The 23,296-nt window shown below is 43.0% G+C and overlaps 1 protein-coding gene across 2 annotated transcripts in view; it reads left to right on the top strand.

The window, feature by feature from the left end:
- Positions 1-23,070, top strand: part of LOC132870042 (radial spoke head protein 9 homolog) — a 53,258-nt gene extending 30,188 nt beyond the window's left edge. Inside the window, exons 2-5 of one of the 2 annotated variants that reach the window (XM_060903586.1) lie at positions 3,697-3,865; positions 4,281-4,389; positions 10,210-10,356; positions 22,910-23,070. In XM_060903586.1, the coding sequence (XP_060759569.1) occupies positions 3,697-3,865; positions 4,281-4,389; positions 10,210-10,356; positions 22,910-23,070 (586 nt within the window). Of the gene's footprint in view, positions 1-3,696; positions 3,866-4,259; positions 4,390-10,209; positions 10,357-22,909 lie in introns of both variants that reach the window. The other variant, XM_060903585.1, reaches the window with a different exon arrangement.
- The last annotated feature ends 226 nt before the right edge of the window (positions 23,071-23,296 follow it).

Genomic DNA, 23,296 nt, shown 5'->3' with positions numbered 1-23,296 from the left:
TGTACATTACAATGTAAACGTACACTCAGCAGTTCCAGTTAGGCATTCTCCAGAGACTGTTCACATGATGTTTTGGTTTCCACAAACAAACTTAAACACAATTGATTGTTTATTTAAACAACTTACCACTTATAAAATGATTGGAGCAGACTTTGCTGTGTTTGGAAGGCTGATAATCCTTGCAGTTGATTCTCGCAAGCCATAGATTTCTCCTTTGTACGCTGAGTTTGTTTGCTCGCCTTCGTGCTCCCATACAGTGGGAATTCCATAAAAGCTCCGCTTGACTTCATCATCTGACCTATTACGACAGCCGTGAATACAACAAGTTTGCACCATTGCTAGCTTTAAATAAATGTAAATAATATATAAATGAATGTAACTCGCGCGCTACAATGTGTGCTCAGTGACCCGTACGGTAAGCTTGCCCTCCAAGATGGCCGCCACCAGGGAATCCCCGACTCTGTGACGTCATGTGAAAACTATCTATAGGAGAACCTGTGCAGACCTCAACAATGTCATCAGCTCTTCACAGATCTGGTGTCTATGGGAGAATGGCCAAAAGGAAGCCACTTCTGAGTAAGGTTAACAAAAAGGCATGCCTCGAGTTTGCTAGCACGGTATGTGACAAAATCTGAGTTTTTCGAAAATGATTTTGAGCCATTTGGTCTAAAAGTGAAGTGTTATGTTTGGTGTAATACAGTGCAACACCTAAATAACATCTTTACTACAATCAAGCATGGCAGTGGTAGCATCATGTTCTGGGATTGCTTTTCAACAGGAGAACCTGGAAAAGCACAGGCAGCATGGAGCCAAATACAAGACAATTATTGAAGACAACATGTTCCATTCAGACAGTAATCTGTGTCTAGGGGTCTTCAATCTTATCTGCAATGGGCCAGTGTGGCTGCAGGCTTTCGTTCCAGTCAAATAGGAGTCACCCTTGATAGTTGGTTGAAGACCAAGATGAACTGATTAAACAAGTGTAATCAGGTGTAGCTCCCACTTGGTTGGAATGAAAGTCTGTAGCCACACTGGCCCTTTGTGGATAAGATTGAACACCCCTGTTCTTGGGTGAAAATGTATGTCCTAACAGGACAACAAACCAAAGCACAGGGCAAAAACTAAAAGAATGGCTCAAGGAAAAAAAAGGTGTTTGTTTTGAAATGGTCAGGTCAACACCAAGACTTAAATCCAGCTGCAGCATGACCTGAAAACTGTTCACCAACATTCTTTATCTAATTTGAGAAAGTTGGAGAAATTTTATGCTGAGACATAGAAGAAAATACCTACATCAAACTGTAGATATCATAGACTCAAACAACTATTGACTTTGGGGGTAAATACTAATAAATAAAGCAATGTTTATTTTTTATTTGTTGTTTTTTAAACAGTAATTCTTAGCACATCTAAATAATTAGTTTCATTTGATTTCTGTAGTGAGTCACTTCAAAAGCAAGTTGTAACACAGCAAACAGAAAAGTCACTCCTTGGTTAATATGACCCAAATCAGAAAAAGTTGGGATGGTATGGAAAATGAAAATGAAAGATGAAAGCGGTGATTTTTAAATTTACTTTGACTTGTATTTCACTGCAGACAGTATGAACCCAAGATATTTCATGGTTTGTCTGGTAAACTTCATTTAATTCGTGAATATACATCAATTCCTGCATTTCAGGCCTGCAACACATTCAAAAAAAAGTTAGGATGGGGACAATTTAGGGAAAGTAATGAGGGAAAGCAATTAAATAATTATGTGATTTGAAACAGGTGGCATCAACAGGTGATTGTAATCATAACTTGGTACAAAATCAGTATCCAGGAAAGGCCTAGTCTTTGAGGAGCAAAGATGGGCTGAGGATCTCAATTCAACAAATGCGTGAGAAAATTATTGAAATTTTTAAAAACAATGTTCCTCAAAGAAAGATAGAAAGGAATTTGGATATTTCACCCTCTATGGTGCATACTATCATTAAACGATTCAAGGAATTTGGAGGAATTTCGGTGCATGAAGGGCAAGGGTACAAGCCAAAGCTGAACACCCGTGATCTCCGATCCCTCAGACGGCACTGTATCAAGAACCATCATTCATCTATCGCTGATATAACCACATGAGCTTGGGATTACTTTGGCAACCCTTTATCAAGCACTGCAATATGGGGTTACATAGAATAGAATACCTTTATTGTCACTGCACAAATATACAACGAAATTTAGTTCATCATAGGAGAGCAAAACCGCCATGTATGTGCGCGCCGCCACTCTTGGGTGCTTCAGCCCAATGCCGTCCCATGTTAACCAAACTGCATGTCTTTGAATCACATCCACAAATAGCAGTTAAAACTTTTTACTGTGCAAAAAGGAATCATTTTGTTAACCATGTCCAGAAGCAACATCAACTTCTCTGGGCTCAGAGGCATTTGGGATAGCCCATCACACAGTGGAAATGTGTATTGTGGTCAAGCGAATCAGTATTCCAGGTCTTATTTGGAAGAAATGGATGCCGTGTGCTCCAGACCAAAGATGAAAAGGACCATCCAGACTGTTACCAGCAACAAGTCCAAAAACCAGGGTGTGTCATGGTATGGGGTTGTGTCAGTACCCTTGGCAAAGGCAACTTACACTTCTCTGAATGCAGCATTAATGCAGAAAAATACATTATGATTTTGGAGCAACATATTCTGCCTTCAGGACATCTTTTCCAGGGATATTTCGTTGTAGCATACAGTAGCTGCCCACTGCTCTGGGTATGTGTGTGTGTGCTCATTGCTCACTTGTGTGTGCATGTGTGTGTTCACTGCTTCAGATGGGTTAAATGCAGAGGTTAAATTTCACTGTGTGCTTAAGTATACATGTGACAAATAAAGGCTTCTTGGCTTGTTGGCTTCAAGACAATGCAAAACCAGATTCTGCACACATTACAAAGGCATGCCTGTGGAAGGAGAGGGTGCCTGTCCCCTCTGTCCCCAAAATGTGTGGTGAATTTTGAACTTTTTTGAAATGTGTTGCAAGAATTAAAATTGAAACGTGTTTATTCACCCAAAATGTGTGAAAAAAAATTCATGAGGTAAAACATCAAATAATGTGCTGTTGTATTGTTTTGAGTGCAATACAGGTCAAAGATTATTTATGATTCTAAAAAAAAAATTATTGTTTTTAGTTTGAATTTCAATTTCAACATACCGTCCCAACTTTTTCTGATTTGGTGTTGCACTTTCTAAAGACACTGTATATCCATGTACATAGAAGTGTACATAAAAGGCAATATATGGTGCATGAATATATTATCTTTTTGTCTCACCACTGACACAAGTCAGGGAAACAAATGGATTTGTTTGCCAGCCAAGGAAGCTCATGCCCTTCTTATATCACTTTCAGTTTACAGGCACCTCTTTTTCTCTTGCATATACATGGAAATGCAAATTTGTCTCCAACTCATTTACACTTACAATACCAATCAAATGTTTGACACACACCTGCTCAAAAGTACTAGATTTTATGATTTTATTTTATATTATATTTTATCCATTTTATTTAAGCTGTGTCTTTAAGACAAGTCACAATATACTGCATATTCAATCTATTGAATTCAAACTTTTGACTGGTAGTGTTTGTCTTAAAAACCCCTTCACATAAATATCTTGCTGTAGAAGTTATTTTAGAAGATTTGTTACAGGTTAACTGTGATTCTCGTTTAGTTTTAACTGCATGGATTGGCACTTGCTCCCTCTTGCCACTGAGGCCCTGACAGCAGAGGTGGCTGTCGCAGCTAAGGGACGTTTTATGGGCAATCCATCACACCAATACAAGCAGACTGAGATACGGCACCAGGGAAAGGGAGATGACACTGTGGAGGACAAAGTCACGGTGAGCTAGAGAACAGCTTGGGATAGTTACTAGACAGCATACTCAGCCAGTAATCACACAGTCATATCAACCAAATAGACGACATTCAAAATTACATGGATGACCTTTTGACTTAATATTATCACTGTTATATATTTACACAAGTCCTTTAAATTACTAAATGGTTGTAGAAACTAGTTCAGTTATGAAGTACAAAATGCAATTCAAAATGAATGATGTAATCTGTAAATCTGGAATCTGTAAAGAACAGTCAGTCAAAGTAAACACAAATTTGATCAATGAGGTGTTTACATTTTAATGCTGAGGCTCAGGGTTGAAGTATGATCTACAAGGCACTTTTAAATACCATTCATGATTGTTGACATGCTGCAGTGATGCTGTTTCTCCTTTGTAGGTGAAAGTGAGTGAAGAGAAGAGACTAGCTGTGACCGTGTTTACCATCGATAAAGAGGTGGCTGTGGTACCACGTGGTGCATACATTAAGAGCCCTCATGGCACCGTACAGACTAACCGCAGCTTTGAGGGTATGGTTACTGTGTGAGATTCTGTCTTGTGTATATATGTGTGTGTGTGTGTGTGTGTGTGTGTGTGTTTGTTTACTTTTGGAGATAAGATGCAGCTGACTGTGAGTATTAGTCTGGGCTGTGATTCAGCTCACTACCTCTCCCTTCATGGTTTTGTTTAAAAGTTTTCAAGGAGCAATTGAACTCTTTCAAATCTACTAGTATAATAATAATAATAATAATAATAATAATAATAAAGGATTTGAGACCAGGGGTTTAAGCTGTGATATGTGAAAGGTGGGGTGAACACGTCGCATGGTGAGTGGTAAAGCCAGTCTGACGGAACATGGATTGATTACCTTGCTGATGAGGAAGGGTCCTAGGTACCTGGGAGCCAGCTTGCGGGAGACGGTTCTGAGTGGCAGGTGGCATGTGGAGAGCATGACTTGTTGCCCCACCCAGTAGGTGGGCGCCTTAGAGCGGCGTTTGTCGGCCTGCCTCTTGGATGCTAGGGCAGAGCAAATGAGTCTTCTCCGGGCCATTGCCCATGTTCTCCTGCAGCGGCGTATGAAGATCTGGGCTGAGGGTATGGCGACCTCCTCCTCCTGGCTGGGGAACAGTGGTGGTTGGTACCCTAGTGAGCACTGGAATGGAGAGGCAGAGGAAGGGAGAGTGTTATGTGCGTATTCAATCCGAGGTAGATACTTGCTCCAAGAACTGGCATCCCTGGATGCCATGCACCTGAGTGCAACCGCCAAAGCCTGGTTAGCCCATTCTGCCTGGCTGTTGGTCTGTGGGTGGAAGCCTGAGGAGAGACTACAGGTGGCCCTGATGAGTTTGCAGAAGGCTCTCCAGAACTGTGCAGTGAACTGAGGACCCCGGTCAGAAACAATGTTGGTAGGCAGACCATGTAGGCGGAAAACATGGTGGATGAGTAGTTCTGCGGTCTCTTTGGCTGAGGGGAGCTTGGGCAGAGGAATGAAATGGACAGTCTTGGAAAAACGGTCAATGACAGTGAGGATGCATGTATTGCCACCAGTGTTGGGGAGTCCTGTGATGGTCCAGGGCGATGTGAGACCAGGGTCAATGAGGAATTGGGAGGGGTCTTAGCATGCCAGCAGGGGGGTCAATTGGCTGCCTTGTTCCGGGCACATGTGTTGCAGGCTGCCACGAACTCCTGGACGTCTTCCTTGATGGATGGCCACCAGAAGCGCTGTTGGACGAGCGCCAAGGTTCGAGCAGCTTGTGGGTGACAAGCCAACTTGGAGCCATGACCCCACTGCAGCACCTGGGTTCACACAGAACAGGGAACAAACAGATGGTTAGGTGGTATGTTGCTTGAGTTACCTTCACCGGGGTCCTGCTCCAGGGCCTTCTACACAAGCGTCTCAACCTCTAGAATGGTGGCTCCCACCAGGCAGCATGAAGGAAGGATGGTCTTGGGTGGCTTGGACTCCTCTTGGTGGGAAGAGAACATCCTGGACAGGGCATCGGGTTTGCCGTTCTTGGAGCCTGGGCGGTAGGAGAGCATGAAGTTGAACCGGGAGAAGAGAGACCAACGGGCTTGATGGGAATTGAGACGTTTGGCAGACTTGAGGTACTCCAAGTTTTTATGGTCAGTCCACACTAGGAAGGGGAGATCCGACCCCTCGAGCCAGTGACACCACTCCTCCAAGGCTAGCTTGATGGCCAACAACTCTCTGTCTCCGATGTCATAATTATATTCAGCAGGGGACAGCCGGCAAGAGAAGAAGGAGCAGGGGTGGACCTTGTTATCGCTGGCCCTCTGGGAGAGAATGGTTCCGACCCCGGACTCGGAAGCATCGACCTCCACGTTGAACTGTTTGGTTGGGTCAGGTATGGTGAGAATGGGTGCTGTGGTGACCTTGTGCTTGAGCATGGAGAAGCCTTTCTCTGCTTCCTCCCCCACTTGAACGAGGTCTTAATTGAGGTCAAGGCAGTGAGAGGTCCGGCCACCATACTGAAGTTGTGGATGAAGCGCCTGTAGAAATTAGCGAATCCCAGGAAACACTGGAGCTCTCGTCGCGAGGATGGGGTAGGCTAGTCTGTGACTGCCTCAAGCTTGAGGGGGTCCATCTAGATCCTAGCCAGGGAGATGATGAACCTCAGAAACAAGACAGAGCTCTGGTGGAATTCGCTCTTTTCTGCCTTGACAAACAGCTTGTTTTCTAGCAGGCGCTGGAGGACCTGCCAGACGTGGCCCCAATGTTCCTCCAGGGAGCGAGAGAAGATCAGAATGTCATCCAGGTACACAAAAATGAAGATGTTAAGAAAATCCCTTAGGACGTCGTTGACAAGTGCCTGGAAGACTGCGGGCGCGTTGGTCAGGCCGAAAGGGACCACGAGGTACTCGTAGTGGCCAGTGGTGGTGGTGTTAAAGGCCGTCTTCCACTCATCCCCCTTCCTGATCCTGACGAGATGGTAGGCATTGCGCAAGTCCAACTTGGTGAATATCTTGGCTCCCTGGAGTAGTTCAAAGGCCGTAGTCATGAGCGATAGGGGGTAGCAGTTCTTGACCGTGATGGCATTGAGGCCTCGATAGTCAATGCAGGGGCGGAGCATCTTGTCCTTCTTTTCCACGAAGAAAAATCCTGCCCCTGCTGGGGAGGAGGAAGGGCGGATGATCCCAGCTGCCAGAGACTCTGAGATTTACTTCTCCATGGCTTGCCTTTCAATGGGAGAAAGACAGTAGAGTCGAGGTCGAGTCCACAGTCATAGGGTCGGTGAGGAGGGAGGGACACTGCTTGGGTCTTGCTGAAAACAAGTCTTAAGTCCAGGTATTCCAGAGGCACATGAGAGAGGTCAGGAAACTCGCTGGCTGAAGGCTGCGATGGTTTGGTGGGAGGCAGAGCGGAGTTCAGGCAGGAAGCTAGGCAGGACTGGCTCCAGCCTAGGTTGATATTATCGGCCCAGTTTAGGTGGGGGTTGTGCTGCATTAGCCAGGGTAATCCTAGGATGATGGGTACGTGGGGGTTCATGACGTGGAGTTGGATGGTTTCAGAGTGGTTGCCGGAAATCCTCAGGGTGAGCGGGGCGGTAAGGTGGGTGATGGTGGTCAAGCCAGTGCCATTGAGTGTCAGGACTGTGAGAGGGACGTTGAGGGCAAGTAGCGGAATTCCCAGACGCTTGGCGGTGGCAGAGCAGATCAGGTTCCTATCCGCCCCTGAGTCAATGAGGGCCTGAAGATGGTGATGATGGTTGTCATGGATGACGATGACAGGGAGTAATGGTCGATCAGCGGGGGGCTGGTTCCGAGTGTTGCCCACCAGGGCCCCTCGATTCACTGGTGGTCTCGTTCCCTTTAGCGGGCAGGCTTGGCAGATGTGTCCTCGCTGACCGCAGTAGAAACAGGCCCCTGTGCTCCCGGCGCTGTCGTTTCTCCGCTGACACCCGTACCCGGTCTACCTGCATGGGTCTGACAGACGAGGTAGGAGGTAGAGAGGCGGTGAAGCTGGAGCGGGTCTTCTCTCTCCTCCATTGCTGGAACCAGGCGTTGATACGATCGGCGAGGTCCAAGAGACTGGAAAGGTCCGACGGCAGTTCCCGCGATACTAGTTCATCCTTAATGGCGTCGGACAAGCCATGCAGGAACGCGTCGACCTGGATGCTATCATTCCAACTGCATGATGCCGCCAACGTCCGGAACTCGATGGCATAGTCCGAGGTAGACCGGGACCCCTGCCACAGCTCCATGAGCTCTCTAGCCACCTCCCAGCCTGACAGAGAGCAGTCGAAAGTTCACCTCATCTCCTCGCAGAAATCCTTGAAACAGGAACAAAAGGGTGCATCAGCGTCCCAGACCGCTGTTCCCCACTCTCTGGCCTTGCCGGCGAGGAGCTTGATTGTATATGCTACCCGGGAGTGTTCTGTGGGAAAGGCCAGAGGTTGCAGCTCTAGGATCAAACAGTATTGAGATAGGAATGATCTACAAGTACCTGGTTCTCCATCGTAGGGCTGAGGTGCTGGAAGTCTGGGTTCGCAGAGAGGAGCTGAAGTAGGAGATGGCTGGGCAGGGGTAGGCACGGCTTGATAGCGCTGCATCTGTGTGGTGAGGAGATTGAGTGAGTTGGACAGGGTGGCGAGGTTCTGGGTGATCTGCTGGAGGTCTTGTTGATGGGTCCCGAGGAGAGTCCCTTGCTGCTGGATGGCCTTTCTTAGACGGGTGATTTCTGCTGGATCCATGTTGGCCAGAATGTACTGTTAGGGGTGGTGAGATTAGGATCCAGAAGCAGAACACACAGGCAGTAATCCAATAAATAATGAGATTTAATCCAGGGAAAGGGCGTGGCAAAAAAGGTAAACAAACAAATGGTAAAAATAATCCAGGTTAAAAGAGACAAAAAACTTGACAAAAACATGAGACAGACAAGGACAAAAGTGCTGGAGCAAAAAAATAAATAAACAAGAAAAAACCCTAAGTGCAAAAACCATGAACTAGGAAAACCCTTAGTGCAAAAACCATGAACTAGAAAAATAGCTTGAGCAAAAACCATGAAACGCAATAAAGGCACAGAAACAGCTAGAATAGCAAAATGAGAACGGCTTATTTATACACAGCAGAGAGAACCAGGAAGTGAAATGCAGGCTAGATGGAATTCCCGTCCCGGATCCGGATTGGCGCTGACCTGGGAGATAATTAATCTCCGGAGTAGAAGTCCGGGGCGGAGCATGACATTAATAGAGAAGAGGCACTCAGACACAAGCAGCTTGTGATCAGTGAAGCAGTTTGCCGTTCGATTGACCTTTGTCACTGTAACAAATGGTTTTGCAGCCTTGTTGGATAGTACATGATCAAGCTGGTGCCAATGCTTTGAACGTAGATGTTGCCATGTGTTCTTTAAGCTGGAACATTGTACCCATGATACTGAGCTGAAATCTGGTGCAGAACTCTAAGAGCATGAGACCATTGGAATTCATCTTTCCGACACCATGTTTCCCGATAACATTTGGCCATGATGTCCAGTCCTTACCTACACGTGCATTAAAATCACCAAGAATAATGAGCTTGTCTTTCTCAGCTGCAGGTATGCAGCTACCAAGCTTTTCGTAGAACTGTTCCTTTTCTTCATGCGGTCTTAGCATGATTGGCGTGTATACGCTAATGAGAGTTAGATAGTCACCTCTCCTCAGGTGTATGCACAACAACATGATTCTATCGCTGACTGGTGTTGTGCTGATATCTTGACCAGCAAGCTTGTTGGAGATGGCAAAACCAACGCCTGCTATTCTCTCTTCTCCTCCACTCCAGAAGATTGTGTGACTTCTCTCAACTACGTTCCCAGTCCCAGGATGCCAAACTTCACTCAGAGCACATATGTCGATACCTGCTTTCTCTAATTCACGACAGATAAGGGCTGTTGCTCGTTCCGGTCTAATGGAAGAGTCGTTGTCATTGGTAGTATGAACATTCCAGGCACCAAGATTAAGACATTTATACGGTCTTCGTCCACTTGTCGCCACTGCCGGATTGGGTGGCGCATCGGTTCCCCCGTATGCGGTAGCCATATCTTCACTCCTTATCTGTAATTCCATTAAAACGGTGGGGCTGCACCTATGATGATGACATCCCTTGGCGAGGTCCCCTGTTGATTGACAACACAGTATCACTGAGATAGTTGCAGAGCAGCTCGTTGCAGATCTACTAGTACTGTTGTGTTAATTGCCTGATCAGTAATAATTTATTTGACATTATTGTGTGTTATGCAGGAATAATACCAGGAATAACAATCATTCATATAATTATCATCTAATTATCATATATAATATAATTATCAGCAGGAATAATAATCATTGAAATAATTTTCTGTATTCTGTCCTTAGGCCTGAACCCCACAGAGGCAGCAAAGTTGAACAATTATTTACATTTCTCTGACCCCAAGAACCTGAAGAAGAAATCCATTTTAGAAATGGCTGATCTGAACCCTTCCATCGACTTCCTGGATCCTCTGAGTGATGACATTCCCAAAGGTGAAACTTTTACAGATGCATTATATGGTATACACTGATGAGCCAAAAGATAATGACTAAAAATGAAGTGAATAACGTTGATTATCTCTTATCAATGGCACAGGTCAAGGTATATTAGACTAGATCAGCTGACAATCATCACACATCATTAGTCTCCCCATATAACCACACCAGTTCCACACCTTCATTGCGAAGTATCATTCTGTGTTCCGACCAGTACTACCGAGACTTTTCATTGTCTGCCTGCTATCTCATTATTATATATATGTATATATATATATATATATATATGCAATCCAACAGGGGCGAAGTATCCAGTCAGATTGCAGGCACTTACGGATTTATGTGCAGAAAGAGATTGAGAAACAGACTGCAAACAAAGCCAAATTGTGTGACAAGAGACGTAGTCGGTAACCAGGCGAGGGTCGATCGATCATGCAAACAACACAAAATAGGTGAGGCAAAAGACGAGAGAGAAATACTAGCAGGGGTCAGAATACGAGATAGCATGCAGACAATGAAAAGGCTCGGTAGTACTGGTTGGAACACAGAACGATACTTCGCAATGAAGGTGTGGAACTGGCGTGGTTATATGGGGAGACTAATGATGTGTGATGATTGTCAGTTGAGTTCAATAGGCCGGTGACAGAGGGCACTGTGTGTTCTGGGATGTGTAGTTCTGGGAGTCCATGTTTGTAGTTTGGTTAGTGACTGCGTTTTCAATGGGGATACTGACACATGCACATTTGATGGAACAATTATAGATTAATTATAATTAATCTATTGCCGGCAAACAAAGAAATGCTTCTGTGCACATGCAGCAGAAAACTTTCTCATTGAATATTTGCATTAGCTCTGATGTGTGATTTCATGTTGTCCTGACAACTATGCAATCTTGTAAACCATATTCAACGCTCATTCTCCATTGTGTAGAGTGACATAATACACATAGGATAAGCGATATGCTAACAATATTGCATGCTATCAAACCAAATGAATAAAACCCACTAGAAGGGAATAGAATACGTTTTTATTCCATCAAAAAAAGTGTCCTGTATTTATAATAATTTCCGATATTTCATATCGATGATATCACTCCCAATGTTTTCCTGCTGACTTGATGTGCATTGTCAAAATGGCGAACTGGTTCAAAATTTAAATTCTTTTTTTTTTTTTTGTGGATGTGTCTGTATAAGATAAAGAATATTACACCGTGGTGTGAAGATATGAAGTTTATCTTCTCGTGTTGAAAAATATATCACTTGTTTGTAATGGTCACTTGTGAAATATACATTCACCACTCAAAGATAAACTTCATATCTTCACATGACTGTGTAATATCCTCTCTATATACACACATATACACAGACATATAGATGCATCTCAAAAAAATTAGAATATCATTAAAAAGTTCATTTTTTCATAATTTAATTAAAAAAGGTAAACGTTAATATATTCTATATTTGTTACATGTAAAGTGAAATATTTCAAGCCTTTTTTGCTTTCATTTTGATGATTATGGCTTATAGCTCAGAAAAATCAGAAATCCAGTGTCTCAAATTACTAGAATATTTCCTACAATCAAAAAAGGATTTACAATACAAATATGTCAAACTTCTGAAAAGTATGTTCATTTATATACTCAATACTTGGTTGGGGCTCCTTTAGTATGAATTACTACATCAATGTGGCATGGCATGTAGGCAATCAGCCTGTAGCATTGCTGAGGTGTTACTGAAGCCCAGGTTGCTCTGATTGCGGCCTTCAGCTCATCTGTATTTTTGAGTCAGGTGTTTCTCATCTTCCTTTTGACAGTATCCCATAGATTCTGTATGGGGTCCAGTTCATGTGAGTTGACTGGCCAGTCAAGCACAGTAATATCATGGCCAGCAAACCATTTGGTTATAGTTTTGGCACTGTGGCAGGTGCTAAGTCCTGCTGGAAAAGGAAATCAGCATATCCATTAAGCTTGTCAGCAGATGGAAGCATGAAGTGCTCTAAAATCTCCTGATAGTTGGCTGCATTGACTTTGGACTTGATAAAACACAGTGGACCAACACCAACAGATGACATGGCACCCCAAATCAACACAGACTGTGGAAACTTCACATTGGACTTCAACAGCTTGGATTCTGTGCCGCTCCACTCTTCGTCCGGACTCTTAGCCATTGATTTCCAAATGAAATGTAAAATTTACTTTCAGTTGAAAAGCGAACTTTCGACCACTGAGCTACAGTCTAGTTCTTTCTCTCAGCCCAGGCAAAACACTTCTGATGTTGTCTTTGGTTCAGGAGTGGCTTCATATTAGGAATGCAAAAGTTGCATGACCTTCTGTGGTTTACCCTCCTTATGGAGGGTGTCGATGATCATCTTCTGGACAAGTGTCAAGTCAGCAGTCTTCCCCATGATTGTGGAAACATGTACTGAACTAGACAGAGAGATACATGATATTTATACTGTTTGAATAGTAATTTACTCACACTCTGAATGAAATATTCTAATATGTTGAGGTTGTTTTGTGCTGTAATGCTTGAAATATTTTAGTTTACATGTAATGAGTCTAGAATATATTAAATTTTCACTTTCTTAAATAACTGGTGGAAAATATTGAACTTTTTCACGATATTCAAATTTTTTGAGCTGCACCTGTACACACACATGCTCACTCACACACACGCACGCGCACACACACACACACACACACACACACACACACAAACCATTTCCAAAAAAGTTGGATTATTTTCCAAAACCCAATAAAAACAAAATCTGTGATTTGTGAATAGACATAAACATTTATTTAACTGGCAAATGCACAAAGAAAAGATTTTCAATAGTTTTACTGACCAACTTAATTGTATTTTAGAAATAAAATACAACCCACTCAAAAAAAGTTGGGATAGAGGCAAAATAAAACTGAAATTTTTATAGAATATTCAAGTAACACCATTTTAGAAGATTCCACAATAAACGGGTTAATTAGTTACATGATTAGGTAGAAAAGAGCAGCACGAAAGGCTCAGTCTTTGCAAGCAAGAATGGGTTGTAACTCACTCCTTTGTGCCAAAATTCGTGAGAGAATTGTCAATTCAAAAGGAGCATTTCTCAACACAAGATTGCAGAGAATTTAGGTCTTTCAAAATATACAGTGCATAATATTGTGAAAAGATTCAGGGAATTCAGGGACATCTCAGTGTGTAAAGGGCAAGGCCGGAAACCACTGACGAATGTGTGTGACCTTCGAGCCGTCAGACAGCACTGCCTGAGAAACCATTATGCTAATGTGACAAATATAACCACATGGGCTCAGGAGTACTTCGGAAAGCCGTTGTCACTTAACACAGTCTGCCACTGAATCCAGAAATGCGACCTTAAACTGTATTAGGCAAGGAAGCCATTCATCAATTCTATGCACAAATGCCATGAAGAAGAGTTGAAGGTGTTGTCCTGGCTTCCAAATTCCCCAGATCTCAGTCCATTTGATCATTTGTGTGGGACGTCCTGGAACAAGAAGTCCAATCCATGGTGGCTCCAACTCTCAACTTATGGGACTTAAAGAATCTGCTGCTCATGTCCTGGTGTCAGAGGGTACACTGCAGGGCACCTTCAGAGTCCACGATATTACTCAGTACTTGACATTTTTAAAATTTAGCTTCTAAATTAATCACAGTGATACATTATCTGAGAATTGAGTACATTCTGTACAACTTGGTATTGTACACAATAACTTTGAAGAATGGGGTGAATGATGATCCTGTGTGCAACTGAGCAGATGATGCTGACAGTCAAATGCTAGGAATGGACAAGAGAAATGTGATAATGGATAAATACATCTACGATTTGACAGTTTTGGTCTGTGTAGCTGGACCACTCCCATCTATTGAGTGATGTAAATTGGTAACTGTTTGACCTGGGACACAACAGAGGCATAGTCATGTGAACTGTGATTTCATTGTTTTCTATTCTTCCATGTTCTTTTCTATTTCCCATAAGATATTACTCTTGGGTGGCACGGTGGTGTAGTGGTTAGTGCTGTCGCCTCACAGCAAGAAGGTCCTGGGTTCGAGCCTCGGGGCCGGCGAGGGCCTTTCTGTGTGGAGTTTGCATGTTCTCCCCATGTCTGCGTGGGTTTCCTCCGGGTGCTCCGGTTTCTCCCACAGTCCAAAGACATGCAGGTTAGGTTAACTGGTGACTCTAAATTGACCGTAGGTGTGAATGGTTGTCTATGTGTCAGCCCTGTGATGACCTGGCGACTTGTCCAGGGTGTACCCCGCCTTTCGCCCGTAGTCAGCTGGGATAGGCTCCAGCTTGCCTGCGACCCTGTAGAAGGATAAAGCGGCTAGAGATAATGAGATGAGATATTACTCTTCTGGATGAGGAATAATTCAGGTTATTTTGGTACTTCTCTCTACACATTCACAGACAAGGAGACAACAACAACAAAAAACATCATTCTTGTTATTTAACTTTTGCTGTGTCTGGTAAGGAAATCTACTAATACTCAGTCAGACTGGGTGGAATTTTTGCTGATGAGTGCTCATATTGTGGATTAGCAGTGGGAAGGGGATCCAGTCTGAATGACTTTGAAATTTGTTTGCATTTACTGAGTGTGATACAGTGGTGCTTGATAGTTTGTGAACCCTTTAGAATTTTCTATATTTCTGCATAAATATGACCTAAAACATCATCAGATTTTCACACAAGTCCTAAAAGTAGATAAAGAGAACCCAGTTAAACAAATGAGACAAAAATATTATACTTGGCCATTTATTTATTAATCATTTAATATTACATATCTGTGAGTGGCAAAAGTATGTGAACCTTTGCTTTCAGTATCTGGTGTGACCCCCTTGTGCAGCAATAACTGCAACTAAACGTTTCCGGTAACTGTTGGTCAGTCCTGCACACCAGCTTGGAGGAATTTTAGCCCATTCCTCCATACAGAACAGCTTCAACTCTGGGATATTGGTGGGTTTCCTCACATGCACTGCTCACTTCAGGTCCTTCCACAACATTTCCATTGGATTAAGGCCAGGACTTTGACTTGGCCATTCCAAAACATTAACTTTATTCTTCTTTAACCATTCTTTGGTAGAACGACTTGTGTGCTTAGGGTCATTGTCTTGCTGCATGACCCACCTTCTCTTGAGATTCAGTTCATGGACAGATGTCCTGACATTTTCCTTTAGGATTTGCTGGTATAATTCAGAATTCATTGTTCCATCAATGATGGCAAGCCGTCCTGGCCCAGATGCAGCAAAACAGGCCAAAACCATGATACTACCACCACCATGTTTCACAGATGGGATAAGGTTCTTATGCTGGAATGCAGTGTTTTCCTTTTTCCAAACATAACACTTCTCATTTAAACCAAAAAGTTCAATTTTTTCTCATCTGTCCACAAAACATTTTTCCAATAGCCTTCTGGCTTGTCCACGTGATCTTTAGCAAACTGCAGACGAGCAGCAATGCTCTTTTTGGAGAGCAGTGGCTTTCTCCTTGCAACCCTGCCTTGTTCAGTGTTCTCTTGATGGTGGACTTATGAACATTAACATTAGCCAATGTGAGAGAAGCCTTCAGTTGCTTAGAAGTTACCCTGGGGTCCTTTGTGACCTTGCCGACTATTACATGCCTTGCTGTTGGAGTGATCTTTGTTGGTCGACCACTCCTGGGGAGGGTAACAATGGTCTTGAATTTCCTCCATTTGTACACAATCTGTCTGACTGTGGATTGGTGGAGTCCAAACTCTTTAGAGATGGTTTTGTAACCTTTTCTAGCCTGATGAGCATCAACAACACTTTTTCTGAGGTCCTCAGAAATCTCCTTTGTTTGTGCCATGATACACTTCCACAAACATGTGTTGTGAAGATCAGACTTTGATAGATCCCTGTTCTTTAAATAAAACAGGGTGCCCACTCGCACCTGATTGTCATCCCATTGATTGAAAACACCTGACTCTAATTTCACCTTCAAATTAACTGCTAATCCTAGTGGTTCACATACTTTTGCCACTCACAGATATGTAATATTGGATCATTTTCCTCAATAAATAAATGACTAAGGATGATATTTTTGTCTCATTTGTTTAACTGGGTTCTCTTTATCTACTTTTAGGACTTGTGTGAAAATCTGATGATGTTTTAGGTCATATTTATGCAGAAATATAGAAAATTCTAAAGGGTTCACAAACTTTCAAGCACCACCGTAGTTTCCCTGATGTGGGTGGAGTACAGAAGCATGGCAGGCGGGAGGTAATGTTTGAACGCACGTTTATTAACAGCTTTTCAGCTTCTGATTTGCACACTCTAGGACACGTAGGTGCATACACACACACACACACAGTTGTGCTCTGGTTCCGGCGCCCCTTCTCTGCTTTCCTACTCCTCTTATGTACCACTGTCACTGCAAGAAACACACACACATCAATTGACAACAGGTGTAACGATTTGGCCACTCACCTTCCCTGACCCCGCCCTCCATTCACAAAATGATGGCCGGCCATGCCCCCGCTGCCCCATACTCCCACCACTCGATTCAGGCCAGGGAGCTGTCCAGCCTGCAGCGGACTACCTCCCCCCCCCGATGGGACAGGAAGTACGCCACCACCATCTGCACCCCCGGCCTGTGGACCACCTCGAATTTAAACAGCTGGAGGACGATATACCAACAGGTGATCTGCGTGTTGGCATCCTTCATGCAGTAGAGCAGTGGTCACCAACCTTTTTATGCCCGAGATCCCTAACCTCTGCCTAGATGGCAAGCAAGATCTACCCCTTGAAGCGTTGACAGAAAAAGAAATCCAGACTAGACTGTTTCAAGTTGAGGCTTTTTATTTAGCCTAATTTTAACTGAATAAGATTTAAGATCCTGGTCCAACTTTTTAATTTCTTGTGAGAGCTGACTAAATGACTTAATTTCAGTACAACATACAATGGAAATTAACTATACACAAAAAATATATAGGCCTATATCTGTAGTGAGCAGAATGAATGAACCACCAATGACTCAGATTGTTATTAATATCAACTAATAATATTGTAATGAGAAAGCTGAACTGTTAACATCAGTTGCACTGTCTTGTTTGTATTGTAACACTAAAGTAATTAATTTCACAGCAACATAAAATGGAAATTGTCAACTGAAATTACAACACAACAGTGATGATATATCAAATTGTAACTTAAGTGACAAACTGACAACTTCAATTCAACATGAACTGATTTTCTTTAACCTTACATACACAATAAAGACAAATATGAACTTGCAGTGATACTACTACCAATGACTGCTGTCATGCTACAGAGGTTACAGTTTATCACGCAACTCAAGTCAATGTGATGGCTGTGACTGAACACGGTCAGTGAGTGCCTTATAGTTAGGTTCATATCACGTATCATATTATGGCAGGAACAAGCAGTAGTAACATCCATGACCTTACACTTAAAGCTCGACAAAGGAAAAACTTGACAGCAAGCTAATTAGCATTTGTTAGTGGCTACAGTCGGTACTCGGCACGTTAAAAGTGGGTCAGCGTTGTAACGACATGACGCTACTGTACAAGCAATGCTTATTTAACGGTAACAAACTTGAGCCCTATATGTTGAAATTCCTATCTTATTCGTTCGTTAAGTTATCACACAGTCTTACCTCAGTCAACTTTTTTCCTCCTGTGAAAATTCAACGTCTCAGACGCGGACACGAGTGGGCGGGGGATGCGTTTGATTAAGTCTCCCGATTGGCTGGTGATAGATTGGTGGGCAGGGGATGCATTTGATTAAGTCTCCTGATTGGCCGGTGATAGATTGGTGTCATTATAGCGCGTCGGAGCAGTTCATGCCAGGCTCGAGTCCGATCCACCACTCCGCAGAAACACTTCATGAGCTACAGTAACACTGACAGCCAGGTTATATCATCACGGTTTTATAGGCAATATCATGCTTCCTTTTGTAAAGGGGCGGCAGAAATTAAACGGGGGTGGGAATCACAGAAAGGGGGGCAGCCCGCACCTCTAAAACCCCTCGTGGAGAACCCTGAACTGTATTGCGAGGCTATCACCATGGTGACGACGCTCAGAGACGTAAGACGTAAGCAGCAGGAGTTAAAAAAAAAGAACCCTGTGACACAGAGGGGGAAAGCTGTAGTGGGCCTATCGGAAGACATGTAATATGAACGCCAATCAGATATACTGCAGTGTATTTCTGTATAATCTTCCAATTTCTTTCCTCATCCCCCAAGATCGACTGGGAAAGCCTCCGAGATCGACCAGTCGATCGCAGTCGACGGGTTGGTGACCTCTGCGGTAGAGCCACTGGAGGGGCACATGCTCCGAACAGAGGGTGAAAGGGTATCCCAGCAGGTAGTACCGGAAGGTGAGAACTGCCCACTTGATGGCCAGGCACTCTTTCTCAATGATGCTGTACTTAGTTTCTTGCATTGAGAGCTTGTGGCTAATGTACAGCACCAGATGTCCCTGGCCCTCCACCTCCTGGGACAGAACCTCTGTCCGATGTGTCTGTCTGTAAAATAAAAGGGAGAGAGAAGTCAAGAGAGTGTAAAAGCGGCCCCCCCACACAGTGCAGCTTTTACCTTGATGAAGGCCTGTTGGCACTGCTCCATCCACTGGACTGGAGCTGGTGCTCCCTTTTTAGTGAGATCAGGCAGCGGGCTGGTGACATCTGAATAGTTAGGTATGAACCTGTGATAATAGCCAGCCAGCCCCAGGAACTGTCTCACCCCCTTTTTGATCTTAGGCCTTGGGCAGGCCACAGTCACTGCGGTCTTGTTAAACTGGGGACGCACCTGTCCATGACCCAAATGGAAACCCAGATACCCTACTTCCACCCACCCAATTGCACACTTTTTTGGGTTAGGCATGAGGCCTGTACGTCTCAGTGACTCCAGGACAGCCCAAAGGTGTTCTAGGTGCTACAGCCAATCATTGGCATATATAATGATGTCATCTAAGTAGGCTGCGGCATAGGCGGCATACGGGCAGAGGATTTTGTCCATGAGCCGCTGGAACGTAGCGTGAGCACCAAATAACCCGAAAGGAAGAGTGATAAATTGGTGTAAGCCAAACATTGTGGAAAAGGCAGTTTTCTCTCGGAATAAAGGAGTCAAGGGGATCTGCCAATATCCCTTTGTCAAATCCAGTGTCACATTAAAGTGAGTAGTGCGAGGCATTGGGTATGCATCGAATTTAGACACTGTGTTGACTTTTTTATAGTCCACACTGAACCAGACCGACCCGTCGGTCTTGGGGCCAAGACCACCAGGCTGTTTCAATCACTATGGGACTCCTCGATTATTCCCATTTTGTCATAGTCAACATCCCCAATTCGCCATGTGACCTCAAAGGGCCCTTGCCACTTAGTGATTAATTTTAGCCCGAAGTGGGCAATAATGCAAGCACTTTATCTCCTGGTGTGAACTCTCTAAGATGTGCACCCCTGTTGTAGAGCTGGGTTTGACATTCTTGTGCCTGCCGTAAATTCTCCTGGGTTATGTGACTGAATGTGTGGAGCTTTGCACACAGGTCGAGAATGTATTGAATTTCATTTTTACTGTTTGAAGGTCTTGCCTCCTAATTTTCCTGCAGCATATCCAAAATACCATGAGGCTTATGCCCATATAATAACTTGAATGGGGATAATCCCGTGGAGGCTTGCAGGACCTTTCATACTGCAAATAACGGGGGCTTGAGCCATTTATCCCAATTACGTGTGTCTTTGCTTAAAAACTTCTGAATTAAGTTTTTAAGAGTTTGGTTAAGTCGTTCTATCAGGCCATCTGTTTGTGGGTGATAAACACTGGTGCGAATGGATTTAATCCCCAATAACTCATAAAGCTCGCGAAGTGTGCATGACATGAATGTAGTGCCTTGGTCAGTCAGGATTTCCTTGGGAATCCCAACTCAGGAAATAATTTTAAACAGTGCCTCTGCCACATTGCATGTAGAAATGTTATGTCACAATGGTAACCGGTTTTAAGGTCGAGGCCTTTTACAGCTATAGACCAAAGTCATATAAATAAAAATTTATGGTGAAAGTAAGAAATACTGTTACCGACTTGTTCAACTAAGACTGATTTGACTTCATTGATTGTGGGCTGGCTCTCATTAAAACAGGATAGGTGTTATAACTTATGCAACATACATGTACATGCATGCATTTTCACTGATAAAACATAAAAGGCTAATTAAATAAATCAGATGAATTGAGACAATCACATTCTGAAGCAAATTAAATAATCTTATACCGGTAACTTAAATACACAATACAAGTTACATGTGCGACTGGAGGTGTGAGGCCCATAAAATATCGAAATGGGAGAGCAGTCTTTCTAAGCTAGTCAATAATGGATATAAAAGATAACCGTAGCTAGAGACAGAGATCTTCATGCCCTTTGGTGCCTCCAGAGACAGAAAGCCTACAGGAATCCCAACACATTCTAAAGCTCTAAACCAAAAGCTGGAGACAAAATTCTCTCACACTTTCAGCAACACCCTCGTATGTCCTTGAGGTGGGTGGAATACTGAAGCACAGGCAGGTGGAAAATGATGTTAAACACAATCTCTTTTTTATTCAGTTTGACTTTTCAGCATAAAGTCACAATTTAGCACATAGATACACACTGAGAACATGCTTTCTTCTTTCCTCAACTCTCAAAGCTGTTTATGCACTTACTTCTTAAGGAGTCCAAACATTTCTTACATCTGTCATATTGACAAAAACAGTTTTTTAAGATGAATGGGTTCATCTAGATGCTTTCCCATTTTCTGACACTGTCCAGGAGCAGCATCTTCCAGCAAAAGGTTTTCCTGCTTTCATGGCACATAAAAATAGAATTAACATTTTTGTTAGGAGATTCTGACATTCAGCTTGATTTCACCTTTTATTTATTTTTAATTTGCTTTTACTGGATAGACTACACTCAAATCTGATATAATATCAAGATCCCATATAACTGATTTATCACATATCTTCTCACTCTTTATGTCAGGTTATCTGATGGAGACTGGATTATAAATAACCATATCCTGACCTGTACTGATTGTACCCAACTTGAAAGTTTGTGAACACTTCAGAATTTTCTATATTTCTCCATAAATATGACCTAAAACATCATCAGATTTTCATACAAGTCCTAAAATTAGATAAAGAGAACCCAGTTAAACAAATGAGAAAAAAATAATACTGGGTCATTTATTTATTGAGGAAAATGATCCAATATTACATATCTGTGAGTGGCAAAAGTATGTGAACCTTTGCTTTCAGTATCTGGTGTGACCCCCTTGTGCAGCAATAACTGCAACTAAACGTTTCCGGTAACTGTTGATCAGTTCTGCACACCAGCTTGGAGGAATTTTAGCCCATTCCTCCATACAGAACAGCTTCAACTCTGGGATGTTGGTGGGTTTCTTCACATGAACTGCTGGCTTCAGGTCCTTCCACAACATTTTGATTGGATTAAGGCCAGGACTTTGACTTGGCCATTCCAAAACATTAACTTTATTCTTCTTTAACCATTCTTTGGTAGAACGACTTGTGTGCTTAGGGTCGTTGTCTTGCTGCATGACCCACCTTCTCTTGAGATTCAGTTTATGGACAGATGTCCTGACATTTTCCTTTAGAATTCACTGGTATAATTCAGAATTCATTGTTCCATCAATGATGGCAAGCCGTCCTGGCCCAGATGCAGCAAAACAGGCCCAAACCATGATACTACCACCACCATGTTTCATAGATGGGATAAGGTTCTTATGCTGGAATACAGCATTTTCCTTTCTCCAAACATAATGCTTCTCATTTAAACTAAAAAGTTCTATTTTGGTCTCATCTGTCCACAAAACATTTTTCCAATAGCCTTCTGGCTTGTCCACGTGATCTTTACCATACTGCAGACGAGCAACAATGTTCCTATTGGAGAGCAGTGGCTTTCTCCTTGCAGCCCTGCCATGCACACCATTGTTGTTCAGTGTTCTCCTGATGGTGGACTCATGAACATTAATATTAGCCAATGTGAGAGAGGCCTTCAGTTGCTTAGAAGTTACCCTGGGGTCCTTTGTGACCTCGCCGACTATTACACGCCTTGCTCTTGGAGTGATCTTTGTTGGTCGACCACTCCTGGGGAGGGTAACAATGGTCTTGAATTTCCTCTGTACATACATACTCAAACAAGAATTTCAATCTTGGCATTGTCCTTCATTTCTGAGTCTGTTTTTACTTAAGACTTTCCCAACTGCAGCTGCATCACAGCCTTTGCTTTAAAACATCTGTTCCAGAGGATATCAGTGTATTATGGGATAACAAGTCATAAAAAGCACAAGATCCTTATTTCCTGATAATGCATTGGTTTCTGTTTGCATTTCCCAAGAATTGTGGTAGGTCTTGTTTCACTCAAATGCCACATCAGTGTTCTCTGGATTTCGATTCAGGTTGGCCTTTATGATTTATTCACTTCTGTATAATTGATGGCAAATTTTTGAGTCAAAATGCCTGTTTGAACTGGGAATAGATTTGAAAGCGGCAGTGATTCTGTATTCTGTTAACAGGATCATGGAGTTTGCAGTTTGAGCATGGCAGCAGAGTGTGCGTGATCAGGAGTCTGCTGTGGCTTGGTCTGACCTTCTTCCATGTGCCTGTAACCTCTCAACATGGTTACATCTACATGGGAGATGGCCTCAAGAACCTGGACCTGCCTTTCATGATGTAGAGAGATTGAAGTGACACCCTAATCCGTCCCTGTAAATGCCTTATTCTTGTGATAAGCTTCCTTGTAAATGAACTGAAAACAGGTAAATATTTTTCAACTCAAGAAAAGTCAAATGTATTTGAATAGTGCTTTTAACAACAGACATTGTTGCAAAGCAGCTTTACAAATAATTAAAAAGACTTTAAACATGAGCTTTTTTTATTTAGCTTTGCCATAGCGAGATATG

The sequence above is a fragment of the Neoarius graeffei genome, chromosome 21 (genome assembly GCF_027579695.1).
Source record: "Neoarius graeffei isolate fNeoGra1 chromosome 21, fNeoGra1.pri, whole genome shotgun sequence".
Taxonomy (NCBI): Eukaryota; Metazoa; Chordata; class Actinopteri; order Siluriformes; family Ariidae; genus Neoarius; species Neoarius graeffei.
The sequence above is the reverse complement of the archived record's forward strand: the minus strand, read 5'-3'. Positions and strand labels throughout refer to the sequence as shown.